Genomic DNA, 19,108 nt, shown 5'->3' on the forward strand with positions numbered 1-19,108 from the left:
AAGAAAAAATACTTTGAAAATCTTAAAAAAAATTGATTTTTATGAAGAAAAAAAACGTTTACTTTTCCCCTTATAATTGGGGAAAAGTAAACTAGTTAATTTTTAATAACAATTTTTTAAGATATTAAGGAAATCAAAACTAAATAAGGATATTAAGAAAATCAAGCAAAATTAATTAAAAGCTAATCTTATTAGAAGTTAAGCTTACAAAAAATTATTTTAATTAAATATACGAAAAAAACTATTTATTAATAAAAAATAGAGTTGTTTCATAGGCAGAAGTAGGTTCGCGGTATTTTTTCATGCAAAAAATACTCAACTAATTTTGTATTTTTTGGGTAAACACGATCGACAAACCCAAGACTTGCAACTAAAAGCTTCACATTGGTACCACATTTTGTTTTGAGATGGCAATGCTTCTTCCCAAACTCGGCGACAGATGTTGTGAATACGGTGTTTGGTGGTCCTCCTACACACCAGTCTTTTTACAGAAGCGATATTGATTTGTAAACTACAAATGGTGGCAGAATGGTACCGGTAGCGTTGACACAATAACCAACTGTGTAATTAATTTTTTCGTTGTTACCAACCAATTTTAAAGGGAGTTTAGCACCGAGTCTGAAAATTATATGCTGTTTACCTTGATCGCCTGAAAATCCAATTTCGTCAAAATTTCACAAATTGCACACAGTGTTATTGTTGTTATTTTCTTCAAGAAATTGTTTTTGAAGTGTACTGAAATAAGTTGTTATTTTGTCTTTGGTACAAGAGGAAGTTCTGAGAGACGAAATATTGCTTTCTACTATGACGCTTAATTTATGACTCCATCGTTTCGTGAAACCTTGATACCATTCTCGTGCCCCAACTATTGCGATGACATCTGCAAAAGTTCTGCCGAATTCCCAATCGGCTAAACTGATAAGTACTGAAACAAGAACAAGATGCTGTACTTAGCACGGTAGTTGTACCTCTACCATGTGATTGGACTTTGTTGTGCACACGCTTGTGAAGAGTTGCCTTTGGTATATTGTATGCCTCTGAAGCTTTACTGAGTGATATTTCGCCTTTTTTGATTTGTTCTACTGCAAGTTACAATTGCTCTTCATTGTAAGTTGCTTGCGTTTTACGAATGTAAGTATGAGTCATTTTGTTTTTAATTTTTCTAGATTAATTGCAAAGGCTGTCATATTTATTTACGTTTTAAATAATTAATAACTATTAATTAGTTTAACCGCGCTCATCTTAATGCATAAGTTAGAGCAATTAGCATATTTACTCTTCCCCGAAAAACATTTATATTGGTTTTTTGCTCATAACTTTTTTCCGAAACTAGCAAATTCAATTTTGAAAAGAGAATCTTGATCGTCATAAAATTTTCTACAAAACAGCCTCTTTTGTTTAGTAAAATTTCGTTTTAGTTTTGGGAGTTTTGAAGTTAATTTTTGGAAAAAAAACTTTTTTTTTACGAGGGTTAGAATTTTAAGGTTTGCTAAGGCAAAATTAAATTTTTTCAAAATAATTTTTACACCTTTAGGTAGAGCACAAAATTCTCTAAGAAACGGTGCCTCGCATTTTTAAAGATTTTTTGTTTTAGCTGCAAAAGAAATTTTAAATGCAAAAGAAACAAAAACCGTTCACTTATTTTTTTCATTTACTCTTACCCCAGTTTACTCTATACAATTTTTAATTTTAATTTAATACAATTTAATACTTAATTTTAAACAATTTTCATAAAGTTTTGGAGTTACATTTATATAGATTATCAATTCACTTTGTTTTAATAGTTTCTTTTAACTTTAAAATAAAATCTCACAACTTTATAGAATACAAAAATATAACTGCAGGGTATCATTATTATTAAAAGAACGCGGGAAACTTGCAGAAGACCAGATGGTCTTGTCATCAAGAAACCGCTTGTACTAGTAATATTTTTTGTATTTTTGTTTTTACATGTTTCTAGTTTCACAAAATATAATGGTAGTTCATTTTATATTGGATTCACATATAATAAAATGTAAGATAAAAAATAATTGATAAATGCTAGATTTTGCACACATAAATATATGATTAGGCATAAATAAAATTATTTTTGATTTATATATTTTTTATATTAATATTTGTTATTGAAGTTTTTTGGGATTTTCGTTTCAACGTTAATTTTGGCTCTAGTTTCAGTATTAGTTTAGTGTAAGTTCATATAATTGTTTATATTTAAAACGAATTTTTTTAGTAAGATTTTCAAACAATTTAGGTTATCTAATTTTGTAATTATGGCATTTCTGGATATCAGTTTATTATAGAGATAGGGACCGCGATATGAAATTGTGAAATGCGATAGTTTTGTTTTTCTAAACGGTATATTAAAGTTTCCTACTTCTCGAGTGTCATACCTATTTTTATTGCTTTTAAAGAAATCATTTGAGAAATGAGATGGGACAAGCTCGAGTTTATATTTCAGCATAAACAATAAGTTTTGATAAATGTTTATTCTATAGACGTTTAGTGCATTAAGGAGTTTTAACAAAGGTTCAGCATGAGTGAATTTGTCGTTTTTATAGACAATTCTAACGGCATGTTTTTGACGTCGATAAAGTGATTTCAAATTGGATTTATTGGTACTTGCCCATGCTATTTACTGCTATTTATCAAATTTTTGCTAGTGCGTTTTTTAATCACTCATCCCACTTGAACCTGAAAACAATTTAACATTTTAGTAATCTGTTTTTGTCTTATTTCTAGTATGCAATAAAGTATTCTAAACGACTTAATTTTAAACGATTGTAAAAATGCTTTCTCAGGGCCGACGACACGGGTTTCGAAGTAAGGGAGGGGGTGGGGCAAAATCGTCAATTCTTAAAAAAAGTCTTAATAATAATTAAAAAAGTCCGTAAGAAAAAAATGGGGGGGGGGCAACGTCTTAAGTCCACCCCCGGTGTCATCGGACCTGTTTCTATAACGATTATTTTTATAGGACGCGTTTAAGCATACATAAAGTAATCAACTTCAAAAACGTGTTAAGTCCTTGCACACATCAAGAAATCAACTCTAAGGCACACGTCAAGAAATCAACTCAAAAAACACATCAAAAAATCAACTCAAAAAACACGTCAAATCCAAGCACACACCAAGAAAATCTTTTGCAATATAATTTTTGTTCTTATGGGAGAAGAAACTTTATTGCTAAAGTTTTCACTTCAAAATTTTACAAAGCGATTTTTGAATGTTTAATAATTATTCAAGTTTAAAATTTTTTTAAATAGTTTTTTTTAATAATTATTCAAGTTTTTTTTAATAATTTATTTTAAAATTTTAAATTTAAATAAAGTTATTTTTAATAAATTTTTTTTAATAATTATTCAAGTTTAAAATATAAACTAATTAAAATATAATAAATAAATAAAAGAAAAATATATTTTATCAATATAGTATAGAAATAAGAAATTTAATACAGCTTTTATTTGCACACATTAAAGAAATTTTCAGCTCAAAAGTTATACGAACACTGCAATTTCCTTAATCATTGTTTCAACTATTCAGTATATATATAAGTTTTAAATTATGTATATATATAAGTTTTAAATTATATATATATATATATATATATATATATATATATATATATATATATATATATATATATATATATATATATATATATATATATATATATATATATATATATATATATATATATATATATATATATATATATATATATATATATATATATATATATATATATAGGTTTTAAATTATCACTTACGTAAAAAAAAAGTTTTAGGCTAGCTTTTAGTTATAAATATGAATATAGTTTTTCAAAAAAAAGAAAGTTACAATAACTTTAGTATATCGTTTATGCTGATCTTGACCTATTCAAGTTTTCGAAGTTTTACACTTTTGTGTAAACTACAAGTTTATATTTACGCAGATTTGTGCTAAATAAAGTTTTTTGCAATCCTTTGCATATGTGCAGATCTGCAATTGGGGAAAATGCACTTAATCAGCCTCTCGGTAATGTCAAAAATAGGTTTAAAGACATTTAGGTATAATCAGCAAACACTAATGTTATTGGTTTACCTTATTAATTTAACTGCATAGTTAATCTAATAGCGTTTCATTACTGTAATGTAACATTATTGAAAGTAACTGCGTTTTTCTAATTTTACATTTTTAAAAAAACATCATCAGCCACAAATCGGCCGCACATAGGATGGGAGCTAAGTGCACCTAAGAAGAATTCACGGCTAGTTATAAACTAGTAGTTACTCTACCCAGCAGATATTTATGTACGTATAGGTATAATAATGTATAGGCATTTTGAGCTGACCGCTGTAGTAACTAACTAGAGCTAGTTACTGTAGCTAGTAACTAACTACCCAGCAAACATTGTTTTAGTGGATTTGCAGTGGGCCTATATAGGCATTTTTTAGCGGTTCATTGGAGTTTTGCTCATCGGTTACTTAGTGTACCATTAGTGGCAGCCGCCAAAAGTGGCTAGGCGATGACTAGCTACTATTAACATGACGAAAAGTTATTGACTTGCCATTTACAGTGGCTGCCACTAATGATTCACTAAGAAACCGAAGAGCCAAACTCCAATGAACCACTAAAAAAATGCCAATATAGGCCCACTACAAATCCACTAGAGCAATGTTTGTTGGGTAGTTAGTTACTAGCTTGTAGTTACTCTAGTTTAATTTTTTTTTTTTTTGTAAAGGCAATAAATAAATGTTTATTCATCTATGTTAGCCAAATGCACCAAGCACCAAACCAAATACTTAAAAGGTTTTTAGTCATAAATTAATATTTATTGTTTTTAATATGTGATTAGCAAATTTAAGGGGTCTTTATTTCAATTTTTGATTTTAAGTTTTTGATTAGAAAAAATCCAATTATTTATTTATATCTTAGTAAGACATAGTTTCAAGCTAATTGACTAGGCATATCTTAGTAAGACATAGTTTCAAGCTAATTGTCTAGGCATATCTTAGTAAGACATAGTTTCAAGCTAATTGTCTAGGCATATCTTAGTAAGAAATAGTTTCAAGCTAATTGTCTAGGCATATAACGCCATTTTTTAAAATTCAGGTTATTTAGGTGCTGCATGATAAACAAACAGTCACAAAGCAACGTGGAAAAGCACGCTGCCTTCCTAAACGGTATTCAATATATGGTTAGAGCAGTTATCAAACCTCTTAACTCTGAAGCCAGTGTTTTAACCAATCTGCTTTATTACCTAGTGGTTTGAATGATATTTAAAAAGATTTTTACCTCGGGTTTTTAGAGAAAGTACTTCTAATGCTTAAAAATATTTTTTGTGTTACGTATAGTAATCCATCGTGAATAAATATTTGGAACGTTAAAAATATTTTTAAGATATAAAATAATACCAATTTCTCCTATAGTGCTCATTCTCCAATCGACTTTACAGACGTAAAACGAAGGATTTTCAATAATACTTTGATGTTTTAAGGTTTTTGGTTTGTCTCAAACCAAAAATCTTAAAACATAAAAAATGTTTGAAAAATACCCTAGAAGATACCCGCCTCAATCACCAAAAAGATTTATATATGAATACACATAAATAACTAGTGATAGCTATACAACTTAAAAATTAGGAAACTACAGGGCATCTTCCTAGTTTCTTGAGATATCACGCAGTTTTTATTCTTTGAAATTGCGCGTCTTAAAAGTTTACGCTAACTTCTTTGAAGATATTGATTTTATCATTTCGTTTTATGTTTTTCGCACTATTTAGGAAATGTTGATTTTAAAATTAAAAAAAACTTTCTAAAGTTTGTTTGCTTTGCAACCAACATAAGTATATTTGTTTTTGTACGAATAAGTTTTATTTTTATTAAGTCAATAAATAAGTTTCATTTTCATTAAGTCAATAAACTCAAAGTTATTTTTAATTTTCCTCTTGAGATTTTTAAAGAAAATATGACAATACATTTCGACTTAGTGCTGCGTTAGATTATTAACGGTTTTTTTTTTTCAGGCGTCAAGCTATTCGAAGATTAGAAAGTTCAACAGCTTTAAATTGACACTAAAAGAATTAAATTTTGTGTTAAAAGAGTTTTAGGACTGTTTGTATAAAGCTTATTGTTATAATTTAATGAAAAATGGTTTTTATAAATTTAAAGAGGATACAAAAGTTGTGAGTTTATTTCTTTTTTTAGTAAATATGTTTAAAACCTGTTGCTTATAGTTTTTTTAACTTTTATTGTTTAACTTTTTTATAAATTTGTTTAAATCTATTATTCTTGTTATGTCTTCTTTTTTTTATAATCTTTTTTTGTTAGTATAGAGGTGCATAAGTTTTATGGGAAAGAGGGTAAGAAGTTTTGATGCTATTAATTTGCAGAGACCAATTAAAGCTCTCGATTGTAAGGATCCACATATTTAGAATTTTTTTAAGAAATACTAAAAAGTGCTATTAAATCTTCATATGGTCAAGTTAATATTAAAACAATTGCCAGGAAATCTTTAAAGTGTGCCGCAAATTGGTTCCTGCGCTTCAAAAGTACGCCGATAAAAAGTTGATTTTATCGTAAAATTATAAAGTATTAATTATAATTTAACAATATGTTTAATAAAATTTACTAATTTAAGTAGAATTAAAAATTATAAATGATTAAATATATCATTGCTTTTAAATATTGATTAAATATAATAAAATAAAATAAATAACACTGATTAAATATTATATTGATAAACAATAAAAAATAGTTACTAATTTATATTAGTACTAAATAACTGAAAAATAAATACTTTGCATTATAATCAAAAGTGATAAAATATGTGTTAGACATTTTCTATTAGATAAAAAACAAAAAACAAAATTATCAGTTTAAATATAGGGGAAAACGGGACAATAGGCGAATGTTTTGAAAGCTACTGAGTTATTGTGAAACTATCAGTCATGAAGCCATAATACTTTGTCATTATGTCTTTTTTATCAAATGATTCATTGCCTACATAAATTTTCAGTTTACAAGTAGAAAAATTTACGACAAAAATTAAAAAAAAAGTTTATAAATTTGTCATCTGGTCACGTGACCGGGAAAGATAACATGCGATTACTGCCTCTAACTTTATAAAATTTTAAAAAACTAACAATTACTCTAACTAAAGTAACACAAAATAAACATGCGTCGCAAAAAAATATTCATAAAAAAGTTACTACCGAAGGACACCATTCATTATGAATAACTGAAATCGAGGTATTTTTTTTAAGGCGCAAAAAATAAACTTAGGTGTAAAAAGTTGCGTCAATAATATTTAAAAAAAAAACATTTGTCGTTTTAAAATATAATATGTAAATAGAGTTTCGTTTTCTCCACTTTTTAAGTTTTTTTGTTGAGTTTTTATATGAAAAGCCGTCTTGCCCCGTTTTCCCCTATTTGTATATATATATATATATATATATATATATATATATATATATATATATATATATATATATATATATATATATATATATATATATATATATATATATATATATACATATACATATACATATACATATATATACAAGGAACGCCAATAGCAACTGTAATTAGCAGCATTTTTTTTATTAATTTCTTTATTTGAATTCTATTTATTAATGACTATTTTATTGAAAACTCGAAAACCTTAATTGAAATTCAAAACTTAAAGCGTTCGAAAATTAAAAATTTTTGCGTCAAATATAGTTTAGCAAGCTAAACATTTTCACTGAACCTTCGATTCGGTTAATCTTCTATTAAATTTTTATTATTAAAAATGTCGAAGGTTGCTAAAGGAAAGCTAACGAGTAGAACTATAAAAATGTGTTGCAAGTCACTAAAATAAACATCAATTTTGGACTTTTTTTTGTTTATAATATATATTATATATATAAAAATATATATTTCACTTAAGATTATTTAGTTTTATATATATGCACGAATTATTGATATTAATATAATAATAGTATTACATAATAGTTCTATAAGTATATAAGTCTTAATACCTCAATAAGTCGGACATTTTCAAAAAGTCCGACATAACGAGAGTTTCGTTAAATTCAGACATTCGTTAAGTTACACAAAATATATATAGCCCTTCAGCGTCCGAATTAAAGGAATTCTACTTTGTGTGTGCATGTGTGTGTGTGTGTTTGTGTGTGTGTGCGTGCGTGTGTGTCTATATATATATATATATATATATATATATATATATATATATATATATATATATATATATATATATATATATATATATATATATATATATATATATATATATATATATATATATATATATGTATGTATATACAGTGGTGTAGGAAAGTTTTTAAATGTTTGAAATAACTAACTTTTAAACGAAAAGAATATTCCAAATTTTTTTACGTTCATATGTATAACGAAAAGGCTCTTGACAAAAAAAAATTACTGTGATAGGAGAATGGGAACAAGAAACCCTAAAATCCAAACCCCATTTAAATTTTACAAACCGCTTATAAATTTTACAAACCCCTCAAATTGAGGGGGTTTAAACTTTATATGGTCATAATTTTTGAACACTAACATATTTTACAAAGAAATTTAAAATTTATATATATATATATATATATATATATATATATATATATATATATATATATATATATATATATATACATATATATATACATACATACATACATGCATACATGCATACATACATACATACATACATACATACATACATACATACATACATACATACATACATACATACATACATACATACATACATACAAACATGATTCTTGTAACTAATTATTATTGACTTTATTTAACTAACTGCTGTTGACTTTCGTCAAAAGAGGACAATGATTTAAATACGTTCTTAATACGTTGCTATCTGTAATCAATAAACAACTTTAATTTCAATAAACGTTTTCTTTGTTAATCAACATATTGTTTTAACTTGGAATAGTTGTAATCGGAGAACGATAACTTTTTTAATTCGCTTAGACATAATAATAATCTTGGTCAATCTGCCCAGACACTTTTTTTGTTAGAATCGGATGTTGTGAAAAAATGAATTACCCTATTCTTTAGGTATTGGATAAATTTTATAAAATTATAAACTAACAGATAACTTTTATTTGATTTAAAATATTTAAAATAAAGTAAAAATATATATATATATTTTTATTGCGTTGAATGGCATTGATGTTGGAACATCAAACACATTGACGTTGAAACGTTAAATGAAATTGACGTTAAAGCGTTAAATGACATTGACGGTGAAACGTTAAATGACATCAACGTTAAATTTTTAAGTGACATTAAAGTCAAAACGTTTAACGACATTGACGTTACGACGTTAAATGAGATTGACGTTAAAACGCTGAATCGACAATAAAAGGTATAAAAAATCAAATAAATTAAACAATTTAAAAAATAACGCTATTCATAATCTACCAGTAACAGATTTTTGGAAAAGTGGTATATGAGTCAAAAAATTTATTGGAGTATTTAAACTTAGATAAATTTAAAGTCTAAACAAATACCATTATACCTTTAAAAGTAAAAATTTAAATTGTTTTTTGTTTGACGCAGTTCAACTTGATTTAAATACCAGCAACTAAAAGTCAAAAATTAAGAAATGTAAACATGCCAATATAAATAATGCTAGCAAATTATTCATATCCGCGATTTCGTTCGATAATAATTTACCATAGTAACAATAAAATTGTTTTTAAAAACCGTGCTAAACTTATTATTCAATGCTTATACTAATTTGAAAAGCTCAGCCTTCTTAATGCATCTAACATATTTTCATTCATAAGATCACTTATAACGTTAGAAATAAGGAGTTTTATAATAAAATTACAAATTTTATTATTTAAAACATCATGCTGAAGAATCGACCGAAAACTTGTTATGTGGGGTATGCGACCTATTTTTTATGCGTGTTATAAAATGTCTTGCATTTCTTAAAATGTGATTTAAAGATTCTAATTAATAAAAACCGTTACATGATTTTTTTCTTAAATTGATCATTTTCGATATGTCGTTTCTGTATATCTTTGTTATAGAAAAACATACTGTCCTATAGTATACATTTAATATAAAAAGTATGATTGTAATATAAAAAAAATATCGTTCGTTATTGTTAAATGTTTTAGTCGTGGTGTTAAACTGCACCTTGTGTAGATAACTTCAAGTCAGCAGTTGAGAATTTTTATGTATCAATCAATGCTATATTATTGCAACATAAAGTTATATAAAAAGTTTATAAATATATAAAAATATATATGTATGTGTGTAAGTGTGTGCATGTATTCGAGTACCATTTCTTCAAGTATAAAATGCAATGTATAACTTGTGCGTGTTTTTAACAGTATGTATAACCTTTTTTGCAATAAATCCGCTCATTAGGGCATATATAAACTGCGTGCATTCAAAAAAGTTTTTTAAATATTTTTATTTAGTATTGCGTTTATTCTTTATACAAAAAATCTTTTTATATTATTATATCTTTATGTTTTTTATTGGAGTAGTGTTATTGGGACGTATCAAAATTTATCTGGAGTCACCTTTCTCTAATGTTTTCATTAGCGTATTAGTCATTTCTCCAAATAACATAGCCTACGACATATTAGCCATTTCTCTAAATAACAGGGCACGTGCCTCCCCTCCCCACTCTTTTTTTAAAGGACTTTTTTTCTTCTTTTTTTATAGAAAATTCTAGATATAGAGGACTTTTTTTAGAAATAGACGATTGTGCCCCCTGCCCCCCCCCTCATCCTTCCCACTTCGAAACCTGTGTCGTCGGCCCTGAATAAAAACAATCAAAAATAATATTTAATCTCTTTGCAAATATTATATACAGAATATATTATATTATATGCAAATATTATATACATAATATGGCAAAATATACGCATCATTTTGCATAATGAACATCACGTTATTTTCATGTAAATATAATTTTCATTTAAAATAGCATTTTAAAAACTGTTAGGAGAATTTCACTACTTGAAATTCCCCTGACATAAAATGTGCGTCGTTTTATTATATTACTAATCATTATTTTTATTACAACATTGTTTATATTAGCACTACAAAAATAAAAGTATAGTTGTTTTATAAATGTCTATTTGGATCATTTTTTTGCTTAAGTTTGCATAAAAATTCACAAGGCGTATAACGTCATCAATTGTTTCATCCGCAAAAATGTAATGTTTTAATTGAATTTGTTATAATTATATTTATTAAAGAAATTAGTAAAAAAAATGCTGTCTAGATGAAAGATAAAAGAAGAAAAAGAAAGTTGGTTTCGAGTTTTAAAATAGAAACCTAATAGATAAAAGTAGAAAACTGAAAATGTTTTGTTAGAATATGTGTTTAGAAAATTTTCACCATTTTTATTACCTTTCTTTAAGAAATTTTTCTTAGTTTTCCAATTTAATACTCGATCGTTTCGTTTTTAATGTTTTCGTTTTAATGTTCTAAAGTTTTATTATAAAAACTACCTTAATTTTTTTTAATTATAAAAGCTATAAAAAATTTTTTTTACTTTTACTTCACTCGAAAAATAAGTTACGTCATCAATTTCAACGCAAAACAAAATGACTGCAAGAATAAATAAAAAGCAACTTCTACTAATATATGAAAACTTCCTAAAAACTATATGGTTAAATTTTGACATTTAGATAAATAAGTTGAAACTTTTTTTTTTTTTTTTTTTTTTTTGTTATGTATGTTGAAACACTTACGTTTTATTGCGTTATTTGTCTAAATAAAATAAACGTTAAATTACAAAATAGTTGACAGCGAAATCTCTTTAATGTTTACCCGATGTTAATAGACTTGATAAAACTAAATTTTTGTGTCTGTAAAAAAACAAAACACTTTTAAAAAGTTTTTTGTTTAGGCGTCCAGCTCACGACACAATGCATAACTTAATTGAACAATGTTATGATTGGAATCACTCAACTGGTACTGAAATAGCTCATATTGAGCAAGAATGTCATGAGAAGAATTGGAAAGTTTTCACATTAAATGACCAAAAGACATATTCAAAAAACAACCAAATCAAAGCAAAAGTTACAACGCCCATCGACTCTTGTGAATGTATGAAACACACAAAAACTGCTCGTAGAAGGCGTTTAAAAAGTCAATCTGGTTATTATTTAGCAATAATGCCTAACGGACAAATTATAGGAAATAGAGATCCATCTAGTCCGCATAGTAAGTCTATATTATAATTAATGTATTGTAATCATTGTTGTCTACATTATTAATAATGTGTTGTAATCATAAATGGACAATATAATTACTAAGAAATGATAAGCATGATAATAATTTTATGATAATAACTTGTCAATTTCATATTTTTTGCCATATCCTGTAACCCGTATCCTGATGTCTTTTATTGACTATTTTGTAAAAAGTAATAAAAAAGCATAATATAATTTAAAATCTTATGGATAAAATATGAATACAAAAATAATTTTGAAGATGCTTTATACTTGATATTTTTTCTGTTAAAACGTTATATATATATATATATATATATATATATATATATATATATATATATATATATATATATATATATATATATATATATAAAATCAACGTAATACATTTTAGTTGAGATTGATGTAATCCCAGTCGGAGCAGACCTTGTAAAATTATGGGCAGTTGAATCGGAATTGTTTCTTATGATAGATGATACAGGACAAATGCGAGGAACGGTATGTTTTGTTATAAAGAGTATATGTGTATTGGTAGAGGGGTAGGGGTAAAGAGATTAATGTAACCTTGATGATATGTTAGAAAACTGGCTTTTTCTGATATTTAAATCAAAGAGTATGACGTACTATATTATGCGCATATTAAATAAAAATACCTTTGCTTGCTTTTTATAAGATTTTATTATTTTGATAATTTATTATAAATACTAAAAATAAGAAATTAAAGTTTTATAAAATGTAGCGTCAAATTATTCAAACTTTTATCATTTAGGATGTAGATAGTACAGAATGCATATTTGAAGAAACGCTTACAGAAAACTTCTTTACAGTATATTATTCTGCAATGTATTTACACAAGCGTTGGTGCGTTGGGTTGCGTAATAAACCACAAATCAAAAGTTTTTATAGAAAACCTAAACCAACCAAAGACGCTTCATTTTTTTTGGAAATTGTTCATCTACGCCAATCGAACTCATCTTTAAGTGATAGTGAAGATAGCAGATTAAGTTGATTGTATAATATAGTAACTTTAAATCTTAGTGTTTTTTAGGATCAATCTGTTTAAAGCACTTTTTGGATAAAAATTTTTGGTTTTCTTCAAAAATTAAAAACTAATTTTACGATAAAATATTTATGCATTTTAAATTCTAAGAATACTATGCAATTTAGAGGTTTATTAAATTTTGATTTTTAAATATAGGTATCGTATTTGCCATTGGTTTTGCAATGTCTTTTTATTTAACTATTATTAAGAATCATCATTGTAACTATGGCGCTTGAATTATTTCCTTTATATATATATATATATATATATATATATATATATATATATATATATATATATATATATATATATATATATATATATATATATATATATATATATATATATATATATATATATATATATATATATATATATATATAATTATTATTTATATATTTTTTATAAACTTTTTAAAAAGAAAACAATTTTCTCGTTTCCATTTTTATATTTGCAAGACATGGCTTTTGACTTAAAACATAAAAGAAAGTATTTATCTAGGATGGAGAATTTGATACGAATAAACAATGAATAAACGAATAAACTATGTTACGAATAAACTATGTTAAAATGACACTTACCATTAAATTAATGAAAATATTTGCCGGTTCTCTGTTATGTTGGACATAAGTAATTTTTTTTTTTAATCGTGTCTTTATAACTTTGCAATCAATTTTATCGGTGATATTATATTCTATTTTTATTATTATATATCACTGTTTTTAAACAGATATTTTTTGCTAAAATTTTAAGTAAGGATAACTATATGTAGTCAAATCATGTCTTTTAAATATAAATATTGTAAATAAAAGCCTGTTTTTTTTTTTCTTTTTTTTTTTTTAAAAAAAGTGCTGTCGCATTTTGTGCTACGAAAAAATTTGGAAATTCCCTTCTTCACTTAAAAGAGATAACTTTTAATATTTGCTTATATTACTTTTAAAAATAAGTATTACATACTTATAATTTTTTATTCAGTGAATATTCTTAATGTACATGTGCGCACATTTTATTCAGTGAATAACGAAAAATGCTCTAAATGAAATTTTTTTAAATAATATTGTAAATTTTTAGGGTTTGTGTTTAATTTTATGGCTATACGAAGTTCACTATAAATGTATTGTACAAATTGAGTTTTTTTTTAATGAAGTATGCTTAATGAAAAAAAAAATGAAAAAAACTGATGCTATTTTTTGACAAATAGGGCGAAGGTTTTTTTTAATGGTGTTTTGAAGTTTAAGGACAATCATATTTTTAAGCATTTGTAATAATAGTTTAACTTTTTTACTTGATTTACTGTATTAGATTGACATGTTAAACAACGGTATAATTGCCCACTGCCCTGCCAGGGTAGAAGGATGCAAATTACCCAATAGTGATCGCAAAGTTGTAGTTTTAATCTAAGTTAATATAGTGAGGTAACTGTAGTCTGTGAACTCAATTAAAAAATCTCCACACCTAAACCATTGCCCAATTTTTATATAGATGTCGTAACACTGCGTATAGCTACAACACCAACTACGTCAGTTACAAAAACTCAATTCTGCGATAGATATACTTCCGGTGCGTATAATATTTCAAATTAACATTGCTTGTGTCAAACCTGTATAGGGTTATGGTTATTATTATCCCAACGGCTACAGTATCTGATAATCTAATCAATGGAGAATCAGTTTTTCCGGGTACAATGATTCTGTGCTTTCGGTATCAAAATTGACTAGTATAGCACCATCGTTTTAATGACATAACCCTTAAAACATCAGTTTTAATAAATAAATTTTTCAATAATTAAGAACATTCTTTATTAAAAACTACATAGCAATTTATATAAAGTTAGTTAAAACACCGCATGCTGTCAATTGGCTATTTTTTTAACCGTAAACAAGATGTTGAAGAAAAGAAAAAAAAAAAAATGAAAAGAAGAAAGAAAGAAAGTGCGAGAAAAATAATAAAATGTTTTTGAATGAATTTTCTTAACTAAAGTCACAGAAAACTCTCAACCCCCTGGCTCTGATAAGTAGTTAATTTAAAATAAATTAATTTATTATTTTAATTTTATTGGTTTATAAAAGTTTAAAGGGCCTCTAAACAGGCTGGATCTTGGGTAGAGATTGCGTTTAGCGATCCGCCTAATTAGCATATAACAGAGACCCGTGACAGTGTAAATTAAAAAAATTATTTCCGATTTTAAAATCTTTTTCTTTATATTTAATTAACTTTTAATAAGGCTAACTTTTTTTTTCCTTTTTACCGTTAAATAAACACATCCGCCATTTGCGATGTCGTTGCAAAGATGAAAGTCACAGCTGAAGCAGAGTTATCAGTCACAATAATTGGGAGTAATAATAGATTATTACTCCCCGGATCCCGCCTTGTGTTATGTTCCAACACCGGCTACTACTCCAAGTTAGGCATTTACAATTTTAAAAAAAGAAATATGTATTATCAATTGCCTCTTGAATAAATCTGCTGAATTTAACATATAAACAAAAGAGCAGGAATTAAACTTTATTTTGTCAACTTTGTTAACGTCAAAAAAAAAATTCAAAGTCAGATCAAATAATTAAAAATTTATAATATTTAAATGTTTAAATTTTCACTTTTTTGAAATTAAAAGAATAGGATATCCAAATAGATCTTATGATTCTCATAGTAGTCGCTTAGTCACATTCTATGTTGTTTGCGGCATGTTTATCAAACTGCACAACTTATCATAGAAAATAAAAGTATAATAAAAGTGAAAAAAAAAATTAATTTTTTCCCTTCATATCCCTCTCTTAATCTGGGCTTGATTTGCTTCAATTTATTTTTTATTTTAATTTATATTAAATTTATTTAACGGATGAGGGATAAACCTAAACAGTTTTAAAGTAAATATTGTAGAAGGCCCTGGTCAGTTTACTTTTCTTTCATTTTTTAGAAGCAAAATAATGTTAATTACATTACAGGTACATTACAGATGTAAAGGTTTAAATAATTATCAGACTTTCATCCTGAAGTCAAAGTTGACTTTAGGATATTTGTATTATGGGTTCATATGAGTTTATAGTGATTTTCAAGTTTTGCTTTTTTATATTCGCAACTAATGGTAATATTTTCTTATTCACATAACAAATTAATTATAACTGCTTCAAAAAATACAAGGTTTTCTAAAGAAATAAAATTATTAATTTATTCAGGCACAAAATCTCATTCCATCTCCAGCGCCAACTTTAAAGGACACCTACCCTACGCTACGCTAGAGAAAAAGTCTTTTAATCTAATAAGCTTTACTCCTAAAAGAAGATGTAAATTGGTAACATCTCAAGGTAATCAAAATTTCTTGCAGCTTCTTACGTTTTCATTGTTTTAGAAAAAAACTTTGCATAATTTTAATTATTTTTGTTCCTCAAAGAAATATTTTATTAAGAGATCTTTATCCGCTGCTAGTTGACGCTGTTCTTCAACAGTGGATAAAAGTCAACGCTTTATTTAAATATTCATTAGTGCTGTGAAGTTATCTTACGTAATGAGTCTTCGAATAATTTTTCTTGGGTTGATTAAGTACATATTCAGTATACTTTCATAAAAGAAAAAGAAAATTTTCAAGGTTGAACATTTTAGGCATAATGCATTACCCCATAAATGCAAGGTAAAAACAAGGATTTATTTTAAAGTATTGGATTTTTATTTTATTCTTTATTACAATATTTAAGATAAGAAGATTCACTTCAAATAATTAATTTCAGAAGATTCACTTCAAATTAATAATTTCAAAAGATTTACTTCAAATTATTAATTTTAGAAAATTAACTTCAAATTATTAATTTCAGAAGATTCACTTCAAATTAATAATTGGACAAAAAAACTAAACTAACATATCTAGTATGTCAATTAGAAACGGATGATTTAATGACGTTAGATATTTCGCCAATAATAAATTCAACAGCATATTTCATTATTACTTTTAGACCTTATAGAACAAAGTATTTGACGTCTGAAGAAGAGCCAAATAAACAATAATAGCAATCTAAGAATAACTAAAAAAACTGCTTTATAATAAATTTTTGTTGAGGTATATACTGAACTAAATAGTTCAATTAGTTTAAAGAATTGTTTTACTGTATCTATTAGAAAGTCTATATCTAAGGTTAGTGACCTAACAAATGAAAACCAATTTGTGGAGTAGTAAATGTAAATAAAATAAAAATATGCAAAACAAATTTCGTTCAAGTTATAAAAAACTACATTAAAAACCAACTTTTTTGGAAAATCTTTTCTCTTGAAATTAAGTCTCAATCGCGACGAAGATTGAGAGCATGTTCATAATAAATTTTCGTGCAAAATTAAAATTAAAATTGGCCGAATAATCCACTTTGTACATGAAGCATTTGACGAAATGGATGTTGGTACACTAAACAAAGTCCTTTTATTACTTCAAGATTATATGTCAGCATTAATGAAAGTTAACGAAGAAAATTGCTACAAAAAACCTTATTGAAAGAATTGACTGATCAACCAAGAATCTTGCTAATTTGTCTTTTTATTGAACAAATAGTACTGAGAAATCCAGTTTAATTTTTGAATCAATAAATAATCGGGATTTGATTTGCTAGAAAATTTTTTCATGTAGAAGTACGCGTAGTTAGAATGTTCTTATATTATTATAGAGTATGACTTTAAAACCTGTGTTTTCTAAAATTTATTAGTAATTTATTAAAGAATGTATACTAAACTTTAAACAAACTTTTATACAAAAATCAGTTTGGTTTTCAAAAAAGTTGTTCGATTGAGCGTGCTATCATGGAACTCACTAACAAAATATTTCAATTTTTTGATAAAGGTGAGCAGGTGTACTTATTGATCTTTCAAAGGCGCTTGATACAATAGATCAAAGTATTTTTCTGTTAAAACAAAATAGTGTTATGTATAAATGAGTAAGAAATTACTTGAGTAATAGAAAGCAGTAATTATTAAGGTGACATACTAAGAGTAGGTTACCTTAGGCATTAATAATATATATCATTGAAATGTATAGCGCGAAGACCAGAGTACCTTCAATAATATATTTGTGATATGTAATTTAAAATTGATTTTTGTATCGATTTGAAATTCTGAACTCTAAAACTTTAACTTATAATTCAGAGCAAACAAACTATCTTTAAACTGCGAAAAAACCAATTACATTTTTATTTTATAAAAGGTCAATCAATAAATTTTCCAGGAAAAGTTCCAGAGATGCATGAAACTCTTCATGACATGAAATCATGTCATGAAGAAATTATATTAGAGACATTGATTCAAAAGTATCATTTGAAATAGACATTTTGTATTAATCTTGCTCATTTCTTGATCATAAAAAAAACTGTACATTAGTCTAATCTAATCTTGTTCATAAAAAAAAACCATACGTTAGTCTAATTCATAGTTATCTCTCATAAGCTAATATTAAGTAGTTTACCGTATTTTAATATATTTATATTAATCAGGTTTGAAAAAATCTTATTATATATTTTTAAGTATATATATATATATATATATATATATATATATATATATATATATATATATATATATATATATATAATATATATATATATGTACACAAATACTTTCAAAATTAAGACAATTTTTTAAATTAAATTTAAAAACTTTGTTATTTTAATTCAAGGTACTATATACTGTCATCATCAGTTAGAATACATGTTAAAAACTTTAAAAAAATATTTTATATATTTGTAAAAACAAACATAATACAAAGCCATAAAATTGATAACAAACATTTTATATATACAAAAAGAATTATTAATAATCATTTTAACAAATATAACAGAACAACAAATCATTTTAAATGGTTAACAAGT

The 19,108-nt window shown here is 25.8% G+C and overlaps 1 protein-coding gene across 5 annotated transcripts; it reads left to right on the forward strand.

Moving 5' to 3' along the window:
- The first annotated feature begins 278 nt into the window (after positions 1-278).
- LOC100207941 (fibroblast growth factor 12) lies at positions 279-13,977 on the forward strand. 5 transcript variants are annotated; one of them, XM_065813963.1, is made up of 5 exons: positions 279-1,131; positions 6,002-6,160; positions 11,899-12,215; positions 12,621-12,724; positions 12,996-13,419. In XM_065813963.1, exons 2-5 carry the CDS (start codon positions 6,126-6,128, stop codon positions 13,233-13,235), a joined length of 696 nt encoding a protein of 231 aa, XP_065670035.1. In that variant the 5' UTR covers positions 279-1,131; positions 6,002-6,125; the 3' UTR covers positions 13,236-13,419. The 5 variants fall into 5 exon arrangements, with proteins under 5 accessions (XP_065670035.1, XP_065670034.1, XP_065670033.1 ...); XM_065813961.1 differs by lacking the exons at positions 279-1,131; positions 6,002-6,160 and adding exons at positions 9,742-9,909; positions 13,425-13,977 and having other exon boundaries at positions 12,996-13,237; XM_065813962.1 differs by lacking the exon at positions 279-1,131 and having other exon boundaries at positions 5,988-6,160.
- The last annotated feature ends 5,131 nt before the right edge of the window (positions 13,978-19,108 follow it).

Source organism: Hydra vulgaris, chromosome 12, assembly GCF_038396675.1.
Source record: "Hydra vulgaris chromosome 12, alternate assembly HydraT2T_AEP".
In the NCBI taxonomy this organism is placed as follows: domain Eukaryota; kingdom Metazoa; phylum Cnidaria; class Hydrozoa; order Anthoathecata; family Hydridae; genus Hydra; species Hydra vulgaris.

Coding starts and splice junctions, on each gene's coding strand:
- LOC100207941 (XM_065813963.1), top strand. CDS start 6,126: ATGGTTTTTATAAATTTAAAGAGGATACAAAAGTT. Junction 6,161..11,898: donor TTAAAGAGGATACAAAAGTT/GTGAGTTTATTT, acceptor TTTTTTGTTTAG/GCGTCCAGCTCACGACACAA. Junction 12,725..12,995: donor CAGGACAAATGCGAGGAACG/GTATGTTTTGTT, acceptor TTTATCATTTAG/GATGTAGATAGTACAGAATG.